Source organism: Mastacembelus armatus, chromosome 10 (assembly GCF_900324485.2).
Source record: "Mastacembelus armatus chromosome 10, fMasArm1.2, whole genome shotgun sequence".
Lineage (NCBI taxonomy): Eukaryota > Metazoa > Chordata > Actinopteri > Synbranchiformes > Mastacembelidae > Mastacembelus > Mastacembelus armatus.
Window position 1 is genome coordinate 21,740,559 of NC_046642.1, and position 21,895 is coordinate 21,762,453.

A 21,895-nucleotide genomic window follows, 5' to 3' on the forward strand; every position below is an offset into this window, starting at 1 on the left:
ATTCTAAGAGGCTGGATCCTGTGGCTTGTGCTTTGCCTGCCTGTGTCAGAGCTGTGTGTGCAGCTGCAATGGCAGTACAAGCCTCAGCAGAAGTAGTACTTTTTCATCCACTTACACTGCTGGTCCCACACTCAGTTGACTTACTTCTGACAGAAACTAAAATGTCATTTTTGTCACCAGCCAGACATCTGTCAGTCATGGCGCTCCTAATGTCCCAGCCACATTTGACTATAAAAAGATGCTCTACACTCAATCCATCTACATTAGTACCCACAGCTGAAGAAGGCACACCACACTGTTTTATTACAAACACTGAGGAGACATGTAAACCCCGTAGTGATTTGAAGGATGTAGCCTTAGCTGAAGGGGACGTGTGGTTTGTAGATGGTTCTTGTTTTAAAAATGACAAAGGAGAAAATATGTGTGGGTTCGCAGTAGTGTCACTACAGGATGTCTGTGCGGCAGGGCAACTTCCTTCACATTTCTCAGCACAGGCTGCAGAAATAATAGCCTTAATGCAAGCATGCAGGCTAGCAGAGGGGAAGAGTGTTACAATTTACACAGACAGCCAGTATGGTTTTTCAACTCTTCATTTCTTTGCTGCACAATGGGCTCGCAGAGGAATGAAGACAGCTGGAGGACAGTCAGTTAGACATGCGCCACTCTTAAAAGAGTTATTACAAGCTGTCATGTTACCAAAACGACTTTCTGTCTGTAAATGTGCCGCCCATACGAGAGGATTAGATCCAGTGTCCAAAGGAAATAATAGGGCAGATGCTATAGCAAAAGCAGCAGCGCAGGGACAGTTTGGAAAATGCAACCTGTACCTCATGGAAGAAGTGAAACAGCCTATAGACCATGAAGTACTTTCAGACATGCAGAAAAGAGCTCCACCGGCTGAACAGCAACTCTGGCTCAAAGAAGGAGCCATAATTGAGCAAGACCTTTTTAAAATTAAAGACAAACTTTGCCTACCTAGAAGTCTTTATCATACGGCAGCTATTTTGACGCATGGGCCTTGCCATGTGTCAACAGGAGGGATGGTATATGCAGTGGAAAAGTATTTCCACGCACCAGGTTTTAATAACTACTCAAAAAATTTTTGTAAATCCTGTTTGACTTGCTGTAAGCATAACCCACAGGGAAATCTCAGACCAAAGAGAGGGAGATTCCCCAATCCGGACTATCCATTCCAAGTTATTCACATGGATTTCATAGAGTTGTCACAATGTCAGACATACAAGTATTGTCTTGTTCTGATAGATGCATACTCTAAGTGGGTTGAGATTGTGCCTAGCAAAAGTGCTGATGCACTGACAGTGGCCAAAGCGCTGTGCAAAAGTATAATCCCAGATCATGGAATCCCACAGCGAGTCTACAGTGATAATGGTCCACATTTTGTAAATGTAGTTACGCAGATGTCTAAACATCTGGGGTTTGAATTGAAAAACCACTGTTCATACCATCCCCAAAGTGCAGGCCTGGTAGAAAGAACTAATGGCACTATAAAGATGAGACTGAGGAAAACTATGGAGCAAACGGGAAGGACATGGGTGGAATGCCTCCCCCTGGTAAAAATGTATATGAGGGTCACGCCAACAGACAGAGGCCTGACCCCGTTTGAAATCCTTTATGGAAGACCTTTTACTCTTCCCATTTGTGAAAATGTGTGTGAAAAACCTCAAGGAGAAACCACTCTAGCTGAATGGATGAGCAAGATGTTGCAAACCAGAGAAGTCATGAGTGCAAATAATCTGCCAAGAGATGTTTTGTCTCCACAGGTGCAGAGAGTCAAACCTGGTGACCAAGTCCTGATAAAGGTCATCAAGAGGAAGACCTGGTCCACTCCCAAGTGGGAGGGGCCCTATACAGTGATCCTGACCACTCCCACTGCAGTAAAGATTCAGGAGAGACCCACGTGGATTCACCAGAGCCACTGCAAGATACTACAGCCGCTAGGGGCCGAGTAAGGTGGAAGTTGGCCGGTATCAAAACCCTTGGCTGTTGAAGAGACCATCTGATCCTTACTCCCAGCTATGGCTCTCCATTGGCTGATTCTGTGTCTAGGGACACTAAGTATTGTCTGTTATGCAAGCACAGTTTGTGTAAATACTGATTATGTGTAACTGATTGTGCTCTGATAGAGGACCAGAGGTGGTCGCCCAGGAGCCTGGGGGCCGGTTGGGAATTTTTCCTTTACAGAAGGTTTTCGCCCAACCCCTCACAGAGCCTTGCTTTTCTAAAACTTGTTTAGTCATAATGACGAGTTTCCAGAAAATCCCAAAAGGAAGATGGAAAACTCTGATACTATGGTGAAAATGACAAACAGGAGGGAAATGTTAGAATAAGGGCATTGTAAATCGCTGACTGTGTTATGAGAATTGTCATTTTGCAGACAGATTTATGCAAAGGGTGCAACCAGGCATGTCACAGTTCAGGATGTTCCCTGTTTTTCTGTGAAAATCACCAAGACATGTAAATATATGGATGTGAACTCTGTATGAACTTTGAAGATAGCCTATGTTTCAACTCTCCCCTATTGTGTAAAGTGAGACAGTGCCTGGAAATCATGTAACCACATCGCGATATAAATAAAGTGTGCTGGGTTAGACTCGCGGCTGCAGCCGGGGATAGCATCGAGTGTGCATCTCCTAAAAGTCACGAGCTCAACCTAGAACAAAGAAAAGAAAGTCTCTGTGTAGATGTTTGATTAGAACCAACAAAAGGTGTTGCGTAACGGAAGATCCCATTGACATCAACCCGCATAGTCTTGGCTTCTAGGAGACTGATAGCCTCTCGATCCTCCTTGGATCGGGTAGCTTGCTTCTCACAGCGGTATTGCAAGACGTCAGTCTGCCAGAGCCTTTCAACATCCCTCTTCAATTGAAGTTCGGAAGGGGTGAGGGACAAGAAGAAGCACTGTTGTGTTGTTAGCTGATCTTTCTGGAGTCTTACAGGTCCCTGCAATGTCCATCCGAGCCTTGTCTGAATAGCTGCAGGTCCTCCAGAGGGGCCTAGACGAACAGGGGATATGGGAGTAATGAGGTGAGTATTGTCAGCTCCTATTAGCAGTAGGGGGCGTACTCCCTCAAAAGACTGTAAGGGCAGATCCTTTAGGTGCTGATACTTCTCCAGGATACTCCGCGGGTAGGAATGCTCTGCGAGCCCAAGGAGTTCAGCAGTGAAGGCAGACGAGATTCGGAATGTCTTGTGTGGCTGAGTCAGTGGAGAAATCTGGAACGAGACTGAGGCTTCAGTCACGGTTTGTACATCATGGCGGATAGTACACAGGGCTAGGCTCTCTTCAGGACCATGGATTCCCAGTTGGGTTGCTGCAGGAGAAAGGGGAATTGTTCTCTCCGAACCGTCATCAAGGACAGCATAGGTATCCAGGGTCTTGTCTCTATGACGAAGCAGAACTCTAACAACCTTCAGGAGAACCTTTCTGCATCCTGTAGGTCTGTTCGAAATACAGGGTGTCAGTTGCTGAATTAACCAGACAAAAACCTTCAGTTGTAGGTTTGGAGTTGACTTCATGAAAAATCTGCAAATGTCTGCCTTTACAGATGCTGCATGGCTTCTTGAGGGTACATTTGGCTGCTTGGTGTGCACAGCCACAACGCCAGCAGCGGTGATTCGTCCGAATCCAATCTATGATTTGCTGCTTATTGAAGGACTTGAAGGTAGGGCATTGACTGAGGTAATGGTCAGTCTGGTCACAATACGGACAGAAAGCTTTGGCCTGTACTTTGAGGACCCCTGAACCAGTCAGTGAGATCGGAGCCGGTACATTTGAGGGTTTAGCAGGGCCTTCGTCTGAGCCATGGAGTACAGTGGTTGAACAGCCAGCAGGGTTTCCTGATCTCCCCCAGACTGTCTTCTGTTCTACCTTCCGTCTACGGTCTGATACCCGACTTTCACTGCTCTGACACCAGGCTTCGTATTGTAACCATTCCGAGAAGTTCAGGAGGTTATACACTATACCCGGGCGACGAAACATATGTCTTCTGAACTCAGACCTCATTTCCGAAGGAAGTTTACTTAGCAACCTCTCTACATGCGAATCGCACCTTAATTCTGCCTGTTCTTCAATGCCTAAAGTCTCCAGCATACCGACAAGGGACCTGATTTGCAAGGCCAACTTGTCAAAGGCTGCGTTGTCACCTCGTCGAATGTCCGGAGCATCCATCACTTTAGCTATCCTTCTAAGGGCTAGCTTGTACAGCTGTCCAAACCTCTCCGTTAGAGCTGCCATATTATCTATATAAGGGGAAGGTGAGTTGAGATAGGAGTCGGCCACCAGACAGGCTTCATCTAACTTGAGATGATCCATCAATATCTGGTAGCGAAAGAGCTCAGTAGCATCAGGAGGTAAAAGGCTCTCAAGAGCAATCTTCAGTCTGGTGAACTCACTGGGGTCCCTTATGGTGAAGTCTGGAATGGTCGGCGTAGGACCACGATAAGTATGCTCTCTGTCTTTTGGTGAAAAGGTGGGAGCTCTGGGTCTAGATGTCGGATATTCAGGTCCCCTGTGCTCATAACTTTCAGAAGGATAAGGCAGGTGGGCAGCTCTGGCAGGTTGAAACTTCTGTTCTGGAGACCAGCTTGGATAATGGGTATAATTACTGTAATGAGTAGGTGACGGAGCCATTCGACAGGAAGTTGGTCGGGTAGTTTCTTTTGGATAGTTAGCGGAAATAGAATCATGGTAATTAGGAGGCTGAACTGACGATAAAACTTCCCGTTTAGCTGGGAGCTCCAGCTGTATGTGGTCTCTCATTACTTGAAGCTCTCTGAGCATCTTACCCAGAAATTCCACCAACACATGCTCTCTTTGTGACTCTTCAGCATCTCCTTCTAAGCGTCTGGACTGAACCGAAAGATCTCCATAACTCACAGTTTGCCAGCTTGGAGTAGATGAAGAGCTATTAACCCTTTTATGGAAAGAAGGAACTGCGGGGGTGGTGCACCGACATTACTTGCCAACTGCAATGACTGCTGGATAGCAGATGAGTGAGGGCGTGTCATTGGAAAAGACTCAGGGGGAACCAATGGTTGAGAAGGCCTGTCTGAGGTGATAACGGCAGTTTGTGTAAAAGTCAAGACCCAGTCTCCTCCCAAGGCCGGTGATATGGTGATAACTGCACAGGTTAAGTAGAGCATGAGGGAACTGTATACTGTGTAGGTACGCTCATCTGCTGTCTTTCATAGGAATGCTCTCTTTCCAAAGCTGCCGGTAACCACTCATCAACTATGTGCCATGAATGTTGACCCACAGGACTAGAAGCTCTGTCATATGTGGAAGAAGAAATCCTGGCAGCATCTGAAGGGCCTCTTATCCGGAACTTGTCTGTGAGGTCATAGTCATCAAGATAAACTGAAGGGTGAACATGACGTTTAGGTCTGGCACCTTCTAGATTCTCCCCTTCTATCTGCATATTAGGGCTGTTTGATCCTCTGTATCCAAGAGCAATGGCTGAGATCTGGCTCGAAGGACCAATTTATTTGTGAGTTGAACTAGGATTGTATTCTAAGGTGGTTCTAATTCCTCTAGCCTTCCTCTTGGTGTGTCGGTGGGAACACAGGAATGGCTCAGGCTGTGATCTTCAATCAAAGTGTTTTATTAAACAGTGACGGTTGATACATGAGTGGTGTGTGGTTCTACAATAAACAGAAATAAAGAAATAATCAGCATAACAATACTTGTCTTCTCCTTTATGCAATCAACACATTTAAACCGAAATTGCCTGAATACGAACAATGAATATCATACACCACCTATTAAATCCTCTTATATAAGGTTCGTATTAATTCTCAATCCAGAAGCACAATGAAAGGAATAAGCACAGGATGAGAATACAAATCGCGATCCAATATTTGTAAACACTCGTGAATAGGCTGAATACACTCGCACCGCCTCGCTCATGTAACAAGTTCGCGTATCACTAACCAATAACAAATATCTCATGACTGAATATTAAGATTAACTAGACGATGCAATTTCTGAAGAAATTGCGTTGGGATTGCCGATCGCCGCGAAAAGCTCGAGGCAGACCGCGTCGCCGAAAGCACGTTTTGAATCGACCGATTGCGATAATCGAGAAATACCGACTGTAGTGAGGGTGCTTTTATTTTGAGAAAATGCTATATAAAGGCTTTTATTTTGAAAGGACAAAGTGCTGCAGGAGACTCTTGGGACCTTGTACAAGAATCTGGACTTTATTTTGAATATTCCTCATACTTTACAAAAATGTAATAACTTACTATAAATAACTGTAGACTTTTATTGTGAAAGTCTCACCATGTCAGAAACCATGGCTGACATGGAAAATGGCCTCATTTGGTACCTGAAGCTGTATGCCAATAGGTAACGTCCATTTTAATATTGAGTTGCTGTTTCAGGGCTTTTTTATTGAGAAAATGCTATTTCTGCTAAAATGCTAAGGCTACCTGCCTACAATACAGAAGTGCTGGGCACTGGATGAAAAGTATCTTAAAGCCCTAATTACAACACAATAAAGATACACCTGGCAAGTGGTGTATTTTTTACAATGGCTTACCTTGAAGTTTAATTTGCAAAAAATGCCAAAAAAAAAAAAGTGCCTTGGAAACAATCGTTAGTCAACGTTAAAGTAGTGGTGGGACAGAAACGTTAATAAGTCAGGACCGGTAGACCGCAGTTGCCAAGGTAACAGAAATGCTATAAATCGAGTGGCTGTATTAACCTTCAGAAAGAAATGCAGGCTTTTAATATATGTTACTGTTTGCAGGAAAATATGTAAAAATATGTGAATTACATATATATAGGTGGATTGATTGTTTACTATATTCACCTGTCTGATCATGGTTTTGTGATCCTTGCCCTCCATGAAAAGCAGATGTGTGCTTTTTAAATCGCCCGTCTATTGTTTTGTGCAGAAAATTTTTGTCAGTGATAAGAATAAATCTGACTAGAGTCTTGAACCCCACTTGTTTGCCTTGTGTGTGGAATGGACTTAGCAAGACACTGTATATTAATCAGACTGGAGCTCATGTACATGATGTAGTTTAATGCAAAAATTTAAGCCCTTCAAGGTACATCATGATTGACAGTAATGGCAGCAAAAAAAAGTATTTTCAGGTCAGTTCATTTATTAATATAGAAACCTCTACTGCATAACAATATTAAATATAAAAAAAAATACACCTTTAAAAATATATGGTATTTCATAAATATATAAATAAATATTTTAAAAAGAGCGCTAACAGAGTTCACATAATGAATATAGAAAATGCAACAGAAATGTCTCTTACATGTTTGCAAGTGTGTGTCTGAGTACATCTGTATATGTATCTTGTGTCTTTATGTATGAATGTTTGTGTATTCATGTGTGCATGTGTGTGATTGTCTATATTGTGTCTATATTTGTCTGCATGTGTGGTTCTATATTTGTGAATGTGTTTGTGTATGTCTGTCTGTGTGCCTATCTATGAGTGTGTGTCTGTAATTGTGTGCCTGTATGTGTTTGGGTGCATGCTTGTGTATGTGTATACGTGTCTGTGTCACTGCTTGTGTGCAAGTATATATGTGAATGTTTTCATTTGTATGTGTGTCTGAGTACATCTGTCCGTGTGTGTCTGTATATGTAATATGCAATTTCTAAAAAAATGATGGCTGCATAAAAAAGCTTGAGCTAAAGGACGTTACTCACTGCTAAAAAGCTGAAGCTGGTTCAAATTGCTAGGCACAGTGGGAATAGCTCAGAATTATAAGCTTAACAGATATAACTTTGTATAAACAAACAGCAAAGTAGCATTGACATATGAAAATGTGGATGAAGGGTGCAAAATGTATGCAATGACAGGATATTGCTTATAAATGGTCTATTTGTGAAAAGCCATAAAAACTATGTAATTTGTTTAGCGTTTGGATGACATTTCTACATAAGTGTCTGTCTGCATCTGAATGTTTGTCTAGATGTGTATGACCGTGGAAAAAAAACTATTAACATTAGCACTACTCTCTATCTCTGTAGGCTGGAAACAGATTGACTCCAGCTCAAAAATAGGCTCTAAATTGTCAAAAATGGTAACTGTGTGTCCGTTGCTCCATAGCAAGTAGGGCCCAAGTTCACAACTGGTTCTCCACGTGCTTGCATAGGCTCCAGTTTCTTCCCACAGTCCAAAAACATGTATATCAGGTTTATTGGTGACTCCATATTGCCCCTTGGACTGAGTGTGAGACTTGTTTGCCTTTGCCCTGTGATGGACTGGTGAGCTGTCCAGGATGTGCCCCCTGCCTTTCACCCAAAGAGAGCTGGGATAGGCTCCAGCAGATTCCCATGACCCTGGTCAAGAATAAGCGGGTATAGATAATGATGGATGGATGGATGGATGGATGGATGGATGGATGGTAACGGTGTAGCCACTTCAGGTTCACTTCGGTGTCTTCAGGTCTTGCTTTCCCCTTCTTTACTTATTCCAAGGTCAATGTAGCACTAGCTCTGTGATGTGTGTCTTGTGTTACCTGCTGGAGAGGAGAGAAAACCTTTACATTAGTTATGTAGTGTGGACCAGCACCAACAGCCCATACCTGTTTGTTGGAATACAGTATCCCTTACCTAGATAATTTGAATATATGTGGTGTTGCTACACATCTCCGTTTTTGCTGCCAGTTGTCATTCATGTGAAATGCTTGTTTCTTAAACACTTGTGCACAAAGAATACAAGATTATGACAATTATCACTGCAAATCTAAATGTCTCAGCAATACAATAAAATATATTGTCTAATCTAATTTATCAGTGTTTACATTACAGACATTGCATAATATAGCAACTGAATTTTAGCACAATTAAAATGTTGGAAATGTTCTGTCAGAATGATGCTGCTTCTGTGATACGTAACCTACTTTACCTCTTGTCACAACATTGCTCAGGGAAAGGTCTCTTGTGGTGTGGTATCTTCCTTTTAGGGTAGGAATCTTTTACCCTAAAAAAGGATGAACTCAGGAGTGTTGCCAGACATCTTATGACTTATCAACCACTCTGACCCACTGAAAATCACATAGGCAACATTTGCAATTTACTGCTGAATACAAGGATCTCAGGCTCAGGCTGTGCTGCTGAAGATGCCTACTGAAAAATGACAAGAATCCAATCCAGCTTTGATAGAGCCAATAACATGTGAAACCAAATCAGACACAGAGAAAGATAATGAACATTTCAATATAAAAACATTCACACATACATACCTAGTAGTGAAGCGGGAAAGAAGGTTCTTTGTTGTGTGGTGTCTTCCTTTTTAGGGTAGGGGTCTGTTTCCCAAATAATGATGAACTCAGGTGTGTTGCCAGACATCTTAGCTCATCCTGGACTGGTGGTCATTTTCCAAAATGTCTGCAGCATCTGTGAGGCACTAGTGCACAAAAAGTGACAAAAAGCACACTGTTATTAAAAACTTGAAAATGTTCTGTCAGAATGATGCTGCTTCTGTGATATATATCCCAATTTACAGATGCATTAGCAGTTTGTGTCTTACATTAAACAACCAAATATCATATAAGCTGCATTTATCAATTAAATTATCCGCGTTCCAAAAACTGTCCCTTCTGCGCTCTAAAGTTTTAAGAGCCAGTGACTTTTGCGCTAATTGCACGCATTTGCAATCCACTACCTTCTTAGCCTTTAACTATTCTGTTAGAGGTGATGCTTAACTTGTGCAAATGTGAAGAAAATGGGGGCCATATGGTGGAATACCACTAGCTGTCCTATTACCCACTCTCACCTTTGTTGGTGTTGCCTTGTTTCTTCGGTGCAGGTCAGTCTTCTCCTCTGCTCACTAGCTTGATAAAGACTGAAAATCACATAGGCAACATTTGCAATTTACTGCTGAATACAAGGGTCTCAGGCTCAGGCTGTGCTGCTGAAGACGCCTATAGAAAAATGACTCCAATCCGGCCAGTAACGTGCAATCACATCAGACACAGAGAAAGATGATGAACACTGAGATATAAAAACATTCACACATACATACCTAGTAGAGAAGCAGGAAAGAAGGTTCTTTGTTGTGTGGTATCTTCCTTTTTAGGGTAGGGGTCTGTTTCCCAAATAATGTGAGAACTCAGGAGTGTTGCCAGACATCTTAGCTCATCCTGGACTGATGGTCATTTTCCAGAATGTCTGCAGCATCTGTGAGGCACTAGTGCACAAAAAGTGACAAAAAGTACACAGCTATTAACAAAGTAGAAGTACTAGGAAATTGTACTTAGATGTGGTTTTAGTAGAAGTGATAAAGCACATCTAAAGTGGTAGTGCTGCATGATTCCAGTCAAAATAAGAATCATAATTTATCATAAGTACTGAAGTGACAATATAATTTTCTTTGACGTCTAAAGCGTCAATGTTCTCTATCTCAAAAATGAATCATGCAGCTGTAGAACATATGAATCTGTGATGCTTACCTGAGCACCCCCACCTTTGTCTTCTCTGTGCATGTACTCAAAAAATAGGCAGTTACACCTTTTTTACTTTTTTCCTTGGAGGTGAGATCATCCCTCCATCCCACCCTCCCTCCCAGCCTGTGACAGACTGGAGCAGCCAGAGCAGGTGTTACAGCATGGCTGCCAAGGACGATCCCTCCCCCTTCTCAATTTTTAATTTCTGACTTTCATGTATTGACTAATGCTTTACTATGTAAGGAGTTGTTGATGAAGACTTTCTGTTCTTTTTCCCATCATACCAAGTGCTTGTAAAACATAAATAAATTTACTTTTAATAAGTTACACAAAGCCAACTTACATTCATGAATACAGTGGTAATGTGTAGTTTCACACTGATTATTGGTTTATACTTGTAACTTAAGTTTATGGTTTTTCAGTCTATTATGCAGTACACGGGATTGTGATAACTGTAATAAGTATGAAGCACGCCTGAATGGACACAGCGCTTTGGCTGAGAGATAAAAATGGGGTCCAAGAGCGTCTTCTTATCTGTGGTGGCAGTGGTAATGAGTTGCGTGTAACCTTTAGATTGAAACAGTTCAAGTATTGGCTTGCTTGATTTGGACAACAGATCTTCATTGAAATCTCCACAAACTATGATGAGATGATGATCCATGATCTCTAACGATTCTAAGAGGCTTTGCAGGTTTGATAAGAATGGGTGAATTCTGTAGTCCGGAGGCCTATAGACAGCAGCAATCAGAGCCTTGATTGGACCATCAGCCTTGATGACGATAAATTCAATATCAGTAGTGTTGTGCAAGTACCGCTTTTCATGAACTTGGATATGGTTTTTTACATAGACAGCGACCCCACCACCATCTTTGTTGGCCATGTGAGGGTAGTTCGCATACGAAACGTTTCTGTTACGTTTAAACATGTTGTAGCCTTCTAAATGGAGACTTTCACCAACAAGTGATCCTCTTAAATGGGTTTCTGTCAGACAAAGGACATCGGCAAGATGCAGTTCATGGTGACTTTGGATGTCTCCAATATGAGATGGCAGTCCTTCTGTGTTGTGATGGATGACAATAAGTGCATCTGGTCTGTTTAATGAGGCAGTGATATGAAACAAAGGCATTACCTGTTCTAAAGATGTTTTTGTCATGTTTTCAAGGGCTGCAGTAATTTCTGGATTGGCAAATATTTTTCTCTCATCCATCTCAAGAATATGGAGTCCACTAAGAGAGGTTACTCTACTAAGGGCCACGTAAGCCATGCCAGGTTCAAAGATGTGCTTTAGCGAAACTACTGCTGAGGGATTCGTCATACCTTGCACCTTATGTATTGTACATGCAAATGCAAGCTTTAAAGGAAACTGCCTTCGAACTATACCCTTTTGCTTCAGATTCTCCTCCTCTCTCTGAATGAACACAATATTATCAGTTGTACCCGTGTTACTCTGTTTGTTTGCCACGTTGTCACTGAACAATTCTAGACCAAGCTTAGTAATGTGTGGGCCACCACTATTTTCACTTGTCATTATTTTTGCTATTTTTGCAAATGTTCCATTGCAAAGACCAGATTGCACACTGATGTTTCTGGTGAGCATCACACGAGCACCTATGGCAACATTTATTGTATCGGGTAATTCTTTTTTGGTCCCTTGAAAAGGGATAGTTTGTCTCATCATTCTACCAGTCTTGGGATCTTTTTTATAGTCGTCTGCATCTATTCTGATGATGTCAGAGTGAAATAGCGCTAATGATTCAGAGTTGTGTTTTTCAACCTGTTTATTCGTAGCATAAATGTGCAGTGTGTCTTTTGGACAATGTTCTGAGTCAGTGATAGCCTGTGAAAGCAAAGCTCTGTCTTCCTCTGACAATGCATCTGACTTTTCTTTCACACGGATTCGATTTAGCATCTCAGCAAAAGTGACGTCATCTTTTTGACGCATAATTTCAGTCAGTGTGATCATCTGAAAATGGTCTCGCCACAGGTCAATCTGCATTGGTTCATATACGCATAGAGGTTTAGCCTGTCTGACAGGTGGTAACTGATAGAAGTCTCCAACAGCAAGAACTGACATTCCACCAAAAGGTCTCTGAATTCCTTTGATTTGTTTTAATCTTGCATCTACATAGGCAAAGAGAGACTTTGAGACCATGGACACTTCATCAATGATCAGTATTTCTGCATTTGAAAGCTCTGCCCTGACTTCATCTAATTTATTGCCAAGACCCTGGAATGGAGGCTTTAAACTTCTTGGCAGCTTAAGGAGATAATGCAGTGTTGTACCTGAAATATTGAATGCTGCAGTTCCAGTGAATGCAGCTAGTAGAACAGTAGGTTTAGATATGTCTGCTTCCTCTGCATTTCTTGGTAGTTTTCTCAGTATTTTCGATGTCTCTGCATGGATGCATTTGATAAGGTGTGACTTTCCTGTTCCAGCACCACCATTAATGTAAAAGTAAAACTGTTCTGGATTTAAACCAGACACACGCTTTATGCACCAGTCTCTTATGGCATAGAAAACAGATGCTTGCTTTTGGTTCAAATTCCGATACATCTGCAGTAGCAATGTCGGGTCCATCTCAGGGGCTTCTCTCACGATTGCAGCTTCTGACCTTGCTTCTGATCTAGGTTGAAAGTCTGGCACATCCTCTTGTATGCTGTCATTTTCAATATGTTTAGCCTTAAGTTCTTCAATACACTCTAACCTTTGTAGTTCAGATTCAGGAGCCAGATTGCACCATTCATCTCTCAGGCCACCATTCTGTTCATACTCTTCAATGGCATTTTCAATGTCCTGTCTATGTTTTTCGTACTTCTCTTTGTTTCGTCTGACAATGTCACGCACGCGTTCAGGCTGCTCTGAACCTGGTAGGTGAACAGCAGCATAATCATGGAAGGACTGGTAAGTAGGGAAGTTGCAGGTTTTAAGCTGAGCCTTTGAGCGATGTGGAAGGTAAAGCTTAAGCAATGTGCCATGAAACTCCTCTGGATATTTTTCCTGAGAAACACGGTGATACCTAATGACAGCAGGTTTACCATTTGTTCTCCTTTGAACATATCCCATGCCATTCAATAGTGGCAGAACATTTTTACCTTTAACTTGTTTTCCATAGACACTTCTACACGTGGCAGCAAAATCAGCCAAACACATTGTTTCAAACTCTGGCGTTTCAGGTCTGGATTTATACTTATCAGTCAAACTGGTCATCCACACTTTAACAGAGTCTGGTGTTTTGTTCTCTAGTAATGAGAGGGGGTAACTCATTTTGAGGGCATTGTCATCTGTCTGTACAAATACTACACTGCGTGAAGACTGTTTCATGTGTAATCCACAAGCACGAGCCACACACTCTTGGGCACTGACCTCTCGTTTTTTGGAGTACGCCTGCATAATTAGCTTCATTTCCTCGCTTTCATTGACACTTTCATAACGCGAGTTTTTTATTAGTGTTTTAAGGTACTCACTTAAACCGTGTTCGGATTTGCTTATGTAAGAACAAATGTAAAAGATGCAGGAATATGGGTTGAGAATGAACTGCAAATCAAAATTTCCATCCCAGGCTTCAAGGAGATATGGATTGTATCCATTTACCCAGCAATCTTTTGGCTCACGCTTCAGTATCACTGCACTGGATGAGACTGTCATACACAAATATTGTGTGTATTCATCAACAGTGAGCTCACACATAGCAAGAATGCGCTCTAAACTCAGAGATGCAGTTTCAGATTCATGAAGCAACCTACTCAGGTTTCTGAGCTTTGTTTTTGCTGTTAACTCTCTATCTGGATCAACATTTTCTGAGGGTCTTATTATCATGGTTTTTAGGGAAGGTTGTTTTGGAAATCCAAATCGGCAGCTAGAGCCAAGATTTTTAACACATGTTTTGGAGTGACGTTTGCTGTGCATCTGAACTTCTGTGACTTTTTTGTACAGTTCCGGTTCCGTGTTTGGATCAGGAAGTTCAGCTGTAATGTATTTGGACACAAAATCACACACCGTCTGATCAGAGTCTTCTTCAAACACAGGGGCACCTTCCACCCATAAGAGACCATGTATGTGTGGGCTTCCTCTGTGCTGAAATTCCAACCGGTAGAAGTAGTCAACCACTTTGCCAACTGGCTGTGCAGGAGACAGGATCAACTCTCTGAACAGAGCCTCAACACGTTTGTCAAACATGCGCATTGTTGTGACAGGATTGCTTCGCAATATCTCACACTTGGAGGACCAGTCAAGTTCATCAAAATTAACTTGTTCGCCTTGCTGAGTCTTAATGGCTGTGATAACCTCTTTCCAACGCATTTCAGCAGCAGAGAATGTACAAAAGAATGTGGGTGTTCCCAACTGTCTGATCATGGCAAAGAGGTCTTTAGTGGTTTTTTCCCAATAGGCTGGGGTGCCTCTCAATGGCATCATAAATCGGACTGCATCTTTATTACGCACTAGTCTTTCAACCTCACATTTATCTTTTAACATGGCATTGTTTATTTTGCGGCCATCTCTGGTAAAGGGCCTACCTTTACGCAACTGTATTCTCATGCTGGAAGTGGCCAGATGTATTTCAGTCACAAACTGAGCAAAGAACAAGTAGTTTGTATCTCTAGCAAAACGATCATCGACACAGCAGAGCCTAGTTTTGAAATAACTGCAGGGTGTTAATCTAATAGGTCTGTTTTCGTCTAGTGTATTCTCACCAGTGGGAAACTGAACAGGGAAAGCCATGGCCTCCAGTTTAGGCGTTTTGAAAAAGCTCACCGGTTTGTTTCCTTCAGCAGGGGCAACAGAATAGATTCCCTCGCCAAAATTTAGTATCTCCTCTGAAACATCAGGTGGCTGAAGACATGACTCAAGAGCAATACCACCATTAGGTTCCTCACTTTCCTGCTGCACGTTATCCAACTGCTCCTTCGACTGATCGTCGTCATGTAACTGATGGTGCACACTTTGATCATTGTTTTCAGGATCACTTTGTGCCTCGCAAAGCCCATCATTATTAAATCTGTCAATTTCCATCAAATGTTCCTCGTTATAATCACAATCATCCATGTCTTTTTCATCCTCATCACTGTCATCATTATCCTCATCAAGTGTTGGGTCACATAACTGAGCCTCATCTCTTATTGTTACGTCTTCATACTGTGGATGGATTTCTTTTAGTTTAAGCAATGCTTTCACAAGTTTTGTCCAAGTCACAGTTTGGAAAATCTGATGTCCTTTGTAACTCAGTCTCCTCTTTAGCTTCACTCTCATCACTTGAGACTCACTTCTCAGTCTAGGTAAGGCACTGACTGTCTCTTGCACCTCAGAGGGGACACAGACCACATTGCCATGAATGGCTCTTTGTTGACCTTTGGGAAGTGGAATAATTTTGGCAAATGCTATACATTTGGCAATCAGATGCCTCTCCAGTATGTTCAGGTCACACAGTTCAGGTGGAATAGCTGCAAGCTCTAAATTATTAGCCATGGCAATGGATGGCATATTACCATTCTTAAGGTGATCATGGCAAGTATAACATATCCATTCTCTCTTTCGCTCATTTGGTACTGTGCACTGTTGTGAAATTTGGCATTCGTTACTACAAACATGAACGTACATCCCTGTGAGGCAAGTTTCAGAAACATCTGGGTTTTTAACATAATTTGTCCTATTGCAAGGTTTTACCTGATTTGAAAACAATGCTCTATGACAAACGGTACAAACATATGTTGGCCCATTTTTTATTTGTGACTGAAAAACCTCTATGGCTTTTCTAATCACACTGTCATTGCTCTGTTTATGTTGTCGTCTCATTTGCCTGTACTTTTGCTTTATTTTCAGTGCACATAAAATGTTATGCATGATCCTATATCGAGAGTTTTTTCTGTATTTGTTTTGCATAAGACGTTTCATTACTTGTTTTTGGTGTGATCTAAATATAGGGTCATTTGCATACCGCTTAGTAACATAAGCCTTTTGTCTGAGCCTGAACTCAGAATCTTGAGAGTAGTGATGGTTCATGTAAAACCTCCGCCTCTGTTTAAACTCAGAATCTTGAGAGTAGCGACGGTTCATGTAAAACCTCCGCCTCTGTTTAAACTCAGAATCTTGAGAGTAGCGACGGTTCATGTAAAACTTCCGCCTCTGTTTAAACTCAGAATCTTGAGAGTAGCGACGGTTCATGTAAAACCTCCGCCTCTGTTTAAACTCAGAATCTTGAGAGTAGCGACGGTTCATGTAAAACCTCCGCCTCTGTTTAAACTCAGAATCTTGAGAGTAGCGACGGTTCATGTAAAACCTCCGCCTCTGTTTAAACTCAGAATCTTGAGAGTAGCGACGGTTCATGTAAAACCTCTGCCTCTGTTTAAACTCAGAATCTTGTCTGTAACGAGTGACTGTATTTGATTTTTTATGTTCTTTGTATAATTTATCTGTAGCATACTTTTTCCGCTCTTTCATATTTTTATCATGTGCAACTTTTGGTTTTTCCATCCCAGTTCTCCTTTTAAACTTTCTCCTTTTCTCTTTACTAAGCTTAGACAACTCTAGCATAGGGTGGATACATTGCGGTATCTCTGATGAAGGTTGTTCAACAATACCATTGCTGGTGTCTTTATTAAGCACTGATTTATTTGCGTCAGATGCAATATGAACAGTGTGTGTCATTAACTGTGTAACTGAGCAGGATGACACTGACGTCTCCATTTCAGCCAGTGGATTAGACATAGTGTAAAGGGCCTGCTCCCTTGTGTCAGAAACAGCCATATCTTCAGTACAATCTACATGTGGCAAATTGTCTTCCATAGGGACCTCATCTATACTCTGAAAAAGCACAGGCATCAGCTCAAAAGGAGCATATGGGCTAGTACCTAGTACACTGAAAGATGTGACAAGTTTTGCTATGAGATCACTTAAATCTGTGAACAGAAGCATGACAGCTGTGCCACCACCATTTGGTCCAAAGGGTAGCCCATCAGGTCCTCTAGGGTGTGGGTCAAAAAAGCCATACCTTCCTTGCTGGTCTCGGAAAACCGCGATGCACAAGGAACTCATTATCAACAATGTATAGTTCACCCCTGATGACAAACACTGAAGTCTGTTTGCAAGGGTCAGGTTGTCATCTACACCAGTAGAAGCTGTAAATCTGCCATAAATGGACTCACACTTTGTCATTATGTGCTGCTCTCTGTAGCCAAAAAGAATCTCAGGAATTTCATCTGTATTTAAGTATCTGTGAACTTTTCGCCCATCAGCTTCTAACTGACCCAGAGTAAGAGTATACATTGCATGGCCTCTATCTAAAACAAGATCAAGATCTGCACCCTGAAGGTGTCCCAACTCATGTAAAAAAGCTAGAAATGTCACAGAGTTACAGGTGCATTGACTGTTGTTTGAATCACCATACTGATAATGCCTCTGACTGCGTGATGCTAACACATATGTAACTTTAGCATTGGAAGGCTCAGGAAAGCTTACCTCTGTGCTGCTATGAGGAGGACAACTCACTGTCAGTTCAGCTGCTGTTGAGTGTTGAAACTCACCAAACTTCTGCCAGCGCCTTTTTGCAGATTGAGACTTCTTTCCTTTCCTTGGCATGGTTACAAGGATTTCAAATGGGATTTGTCAGATATCAGACTTTATATATGCAGTATTATGCTTAGTATTTAGGGCTGTTTAGTGGTTTCCCACAGAGCCAGCGAACTCAGAAAAGGCTTGTTCAGGCTTAGTAAGTAGATGGATCAACAAAATCAGTTTGGGCTGTTTAGTGGTTTCTCACAGAGCCAGCGAACTCAGAATGGGGCTGTTTAGTGGTTTCCCACAGAGCCAGCGAACTCAGAAAAGGCTTGTTCAGGCTTAGTAAGTAGATGGATCAACAAAATCAGTTTGGGCTGTTTAGTGGTTTCTCACAGAGCCAGCGAACTCAGAATGGGGCTGTTTAGTGGTTTCCCACAGAGCCAGCGAACTCGAAAGCGTGAAATAAAGGAAGGAGAAAGAAGGAAGAGACAACAGGTAGAGCAGGACAGAGGAAAGCAGGTTTGGGGTTGGGATGGGACAAGCACTTGTTTCTCGAAGATCACTCTTCCTTGCAGAATATAACAAACAAAAAAACAATGATTTCAGAAAAATAATTACTGAAGATTAGTGAATTTGTCAGAATGTTAGAACAAATGCCATGCTTGTAATATGCTTTGTACTGAAGTTTAATTTTACCCTATCTAAAGAAAAAAAACAATTTTAGAAAATAGGCATTTTCCTTTACTCACCACAGGTCGTCCTCCCTTTGCCTAGAAAAGGAACACGTGAAAGCTTTTTTTTCTTTCTACATGCATGAATGTCTGTGTGTTAGGTGGCAAAATATTGCCTAACATGTTAGTACTTCACCACAAGGTCTCACCAAACACACAGACCTGCAGCTCTTTGTCAGAGCACCCCCTTAACAATGACAAACTTAAATTAAATTAATTTAAATTAACAATAAAAATGTAAGAAGCTTATTTTGATAATTTCCTGATTTTTATACCTAGCATGTGTTTGTGTTACAATGGCTAAATATAACATTATCTGCTATTAGCATTGTTGCTAATATTACCTAATATAAACCTACAGAGACATCCCCACTATTGGTTGAAGTTCTCATTGGTTATCACGCCAGTTTCATGTCATTTTAAACAACCAAACTTGTATTTAGTAAAGGTAAATATTGAGCAGTCAGGACTGTGAGTGAGAGGCTGAGCAAGAAAATATTATGTTTTTTGTTTTTTACTAGGAAACAAACTGTTGAGCTAGCTACCGTTTTGCCCGTTAAAATGGCTAAATACAGCCTTTTCTACCATTAGCATCTTTGCCCGCCAATATTAGCCAATATAACAGTAATAAACACACATAGAGACAACGTTCCCTTTATTGTTTGAACATAATATTTGCTATCACACCGGTTTCAGGTCATTTTAAACAACCCAGTCTCTATTTCGTCCAGGTAAACAAGAGTTTTGACTCTGTCGAAATACTCACCTCAGCACTCGGAGCAGAATGAGCCGTTGGTCCGACGTTTCCTTGTTGTATCTGAAGTGGCGTTCAGGGCCACTCGGAAATTTCATAAACTTGAGTTCAAAACAATAACATAATACAAAACTGAATAAAACACCTATTTTCTGCATTTCTACAATAATATTTTACTATTTAATATTGAAGGCAGGCAAACCCCACACATATTCATCTGTGAGCAATATAAATATACTCCGCTTCAGGAAGAGTGACACAAGCTCCGAAGTCTCGGTATCATTTGCCCATCACTACCAAATAGCAAACTTGACATCCAATCACAGAATCAATCATCTAATAAAAGGCATCAATTGAACCATACATATTTATATTGCTCCAATTGAATATTGTGTTGTTATGGGAAATGCAGTCAGGTAGTGTCATTTTGACCTCACTTTCTCACCTGAACCTGGTTGTTTTCTTTGAAAAAAAAATCTATCTTTAATGTAAACATAAAACTGAATTTTCTTTTATCTGTTAATGACAAATGATAATTCCAATCCCTTCTGGTATGTTATCTTAACACAAACCAAAATAATAAGGTGCATATAGTCTAAATTTGTCCCTGCAGCAATCGCTAGCTCTCTCGCTCTCGGGCAGGAAGCAAGTGCTGCAAGCTAGCGCTGGCAATACGGGATGAGATTAAAGGAAATATAACGTTTCTTAATCGCCTAATGAAAATTCACAATGCACGAGTCAATGTGCTCCGATGTCCACGTCAAGTATCTGTGAACACACACACACACACACACACACACGTAACGAGCTGCCATTGAAGCAAGAAGGGCTGTTCCTTGCTAGCAGATCGTCAACTATAATATAACTTCACTGAAAACTGAGCAAAGCTCCTCACTTAACGTTACCATGATTGTTACACACATTTTGGTTAGTATTAAGGAATATACGTAATTTCATAGCCATGTGTATTCCAAATAAAATCAATACGAGTAATGTACGTCCAGAGGTACGAAGCACAGACAGCCACTTTGTTTTGAGCTGTTACTATGGTGACCTAAGCCCAGAGTGGGAGGGGGACTGACGCAGCTGTTAGCACACGCTGAGTGAAGCAGAAGCTAACAAAACTTCACCTCACAAAACGGACTACTACAGAAAAACTATAAGACCTATCGAAATAATTCTTTCACTAACAGAACCAGGAGGCTTCAACGAAGAGACTGATCCGCTTGTTGTGAAGATATTCCAAAAAATGAAGGATTCGTAGCGAGTTAAAAACAGCCTTCATTTGCATTTTCCCCAAAAATGCTACGGCTGTTTTAGAATGGGAGTGAATGAGAGATTGAGCCGTCACTCTCTGCCTATTTGGCCACGTTGTGGAAAAACCGTAGGTCCTATGAAAAGAAGAAAAGCATTGCCTGAAAGAGGACAAAAATCTCTACTACTTTTGAGAAAATGGTGTGAGAAGAGTCAAAATTGTGGCCGTGACGGCGAGTTAGAGAGAAAAGTTTTCAATAAACTTAACAGCTTCTCCCGCTCTAGCCGTGACGTCACACGCTCTAGCTCTCTCCCATACACACCAATGTAAAATTCAGAAATTTCCTAAAAAAACCATAAAACTTAAACTGCCATTAAAGAAAAACCATAACAGATATCAAAAAGCTGAATACAAGACTAATAGATTAATGCCTTCTGACCCGTTTAAAGGTCGAATGGTGTTTCTAGCTGAAAGTATGCTGACACAGTTAAAGCTGAAAGAGGACAAAGTTGAAGGGGATTTTAACATTCTCTCCATTCATTCCTATGGGAAAAAATTCCAACAAAACCTGTAATATTTCAGAAATTATGAAAGATATCGCTGAAAAAAGTAGAAGCACCCATCTCCTCATCGAGCTGAACGCGACGGTGTTTGAATGACGTTTCTACGTCGAACGGTGTAGGACTAGATAGCGACCGAAAAACGGCGGAATAAAAAGAAAAAGAAAAAAATAATAAAGAGAAAAAACGAAGAACATATCTTGGGATGCTGCTTTGCACAGCAATCCCAACAATTAATAGTGCTTCCTAATGACATAGCCTAAAGCCTAGGTCACCAACAGGCGGACCGCGGTCCGGGTGTGGACCCAAAAGCTGCGCCATACGGACCTGGACTTACAGCCAAAAGAGAAGGTTATGATTTAAAACCTAACGGGGCGCTTTTATTTCTACCGGCTTTTGTAGACTTTACAGTAGTGGAAATGCACAGACCAATTGCATGCGAGTTGAGCCATCCCACGTGATACCACTCAGCCAATCAAGTCTGTGCATTCCAGGCGGTAAACATTACGACTCTACAGTTGTGGTGGGCGATATTGCAAGCTTTGGTGTCGATGTGATATCAAGTAAATACTGGGCTAGTGTCACCGATATTGATACAGATTCCGATACTTTTTGACAATTAATGCATTATCAAACATAAATACATTTTCATGACTTTCAGGTGTCTT

The 21,895-nt window shown here is 41.5% G+C and overlaps 1 protein-coding gene across 10 annotated transcripts; it reads right to left on the reverse strand.

The window, feature by feature from the left end:
• Positions 1–8,362: 8,362 nt before the first annotated feature.
• LOC113144605 (uncharacterized) lies at positions 8,363–17,906 on the reverse strand. 10 transcript variants are annotated; one of them, XM_026330778.1, is made up of 7 exons: positions 17,889–17,906; positions 10,015–15,781; positions 9,766–9,834; positions 9,233–9,396; positions 8,896–9,116; positions 8,601–8,688; positions 8,363–8,509 (listed from the first exon to the last, which is right to left on the reverse strand). In XM_026330778.1, the coding sequence occupies exon 2, from the start codon at positions 15,681–15,683 to the stop codon at positions 10,854–10,856; it is 4,830 nt and encodes a 1,609-aa protein (XP_026186563.1). In that variant the 5' UTR covers positions 15,684–15,781; positions 17,889–17,906; the 3' UTR covers positions 8,363–8,509; positions 8,601–8,688; positions 8,896–9,116; positions 9,233–9,396; positions 9,766–9,834; positions 10,015–10,853. The 10 variants fall into 10 exon arrangements, with proteins under 10 accessions (XP_026186563.1, XP_026186564.1, XP_026186562.1 ...); XM_026330779.1 differs by lacking the exon at positions 17,889–17,906 and having other exon boundaries at positions 8,896–8,970; positions 10,015–15,835; XM_026330777.1 differs by lacking the exon at positions 17,889–17,906 and having other exon boundaries at positions 8,896–9,034; positions 10,015–15,835.
• Between the last annotated feature and the right edge of the window lie 3,989 nt (positions 17,907–21,895).

What these genes read in the sequence shown, in the direction of transcription:
- LOC113144605 (XM_026330778.1), bottom strand. Translation starts at nt 15,683, where the DNA reads ATGAGAGTGAAGCTAAAGAGGAGACTGAGTTACAAAGGACATCAGATT.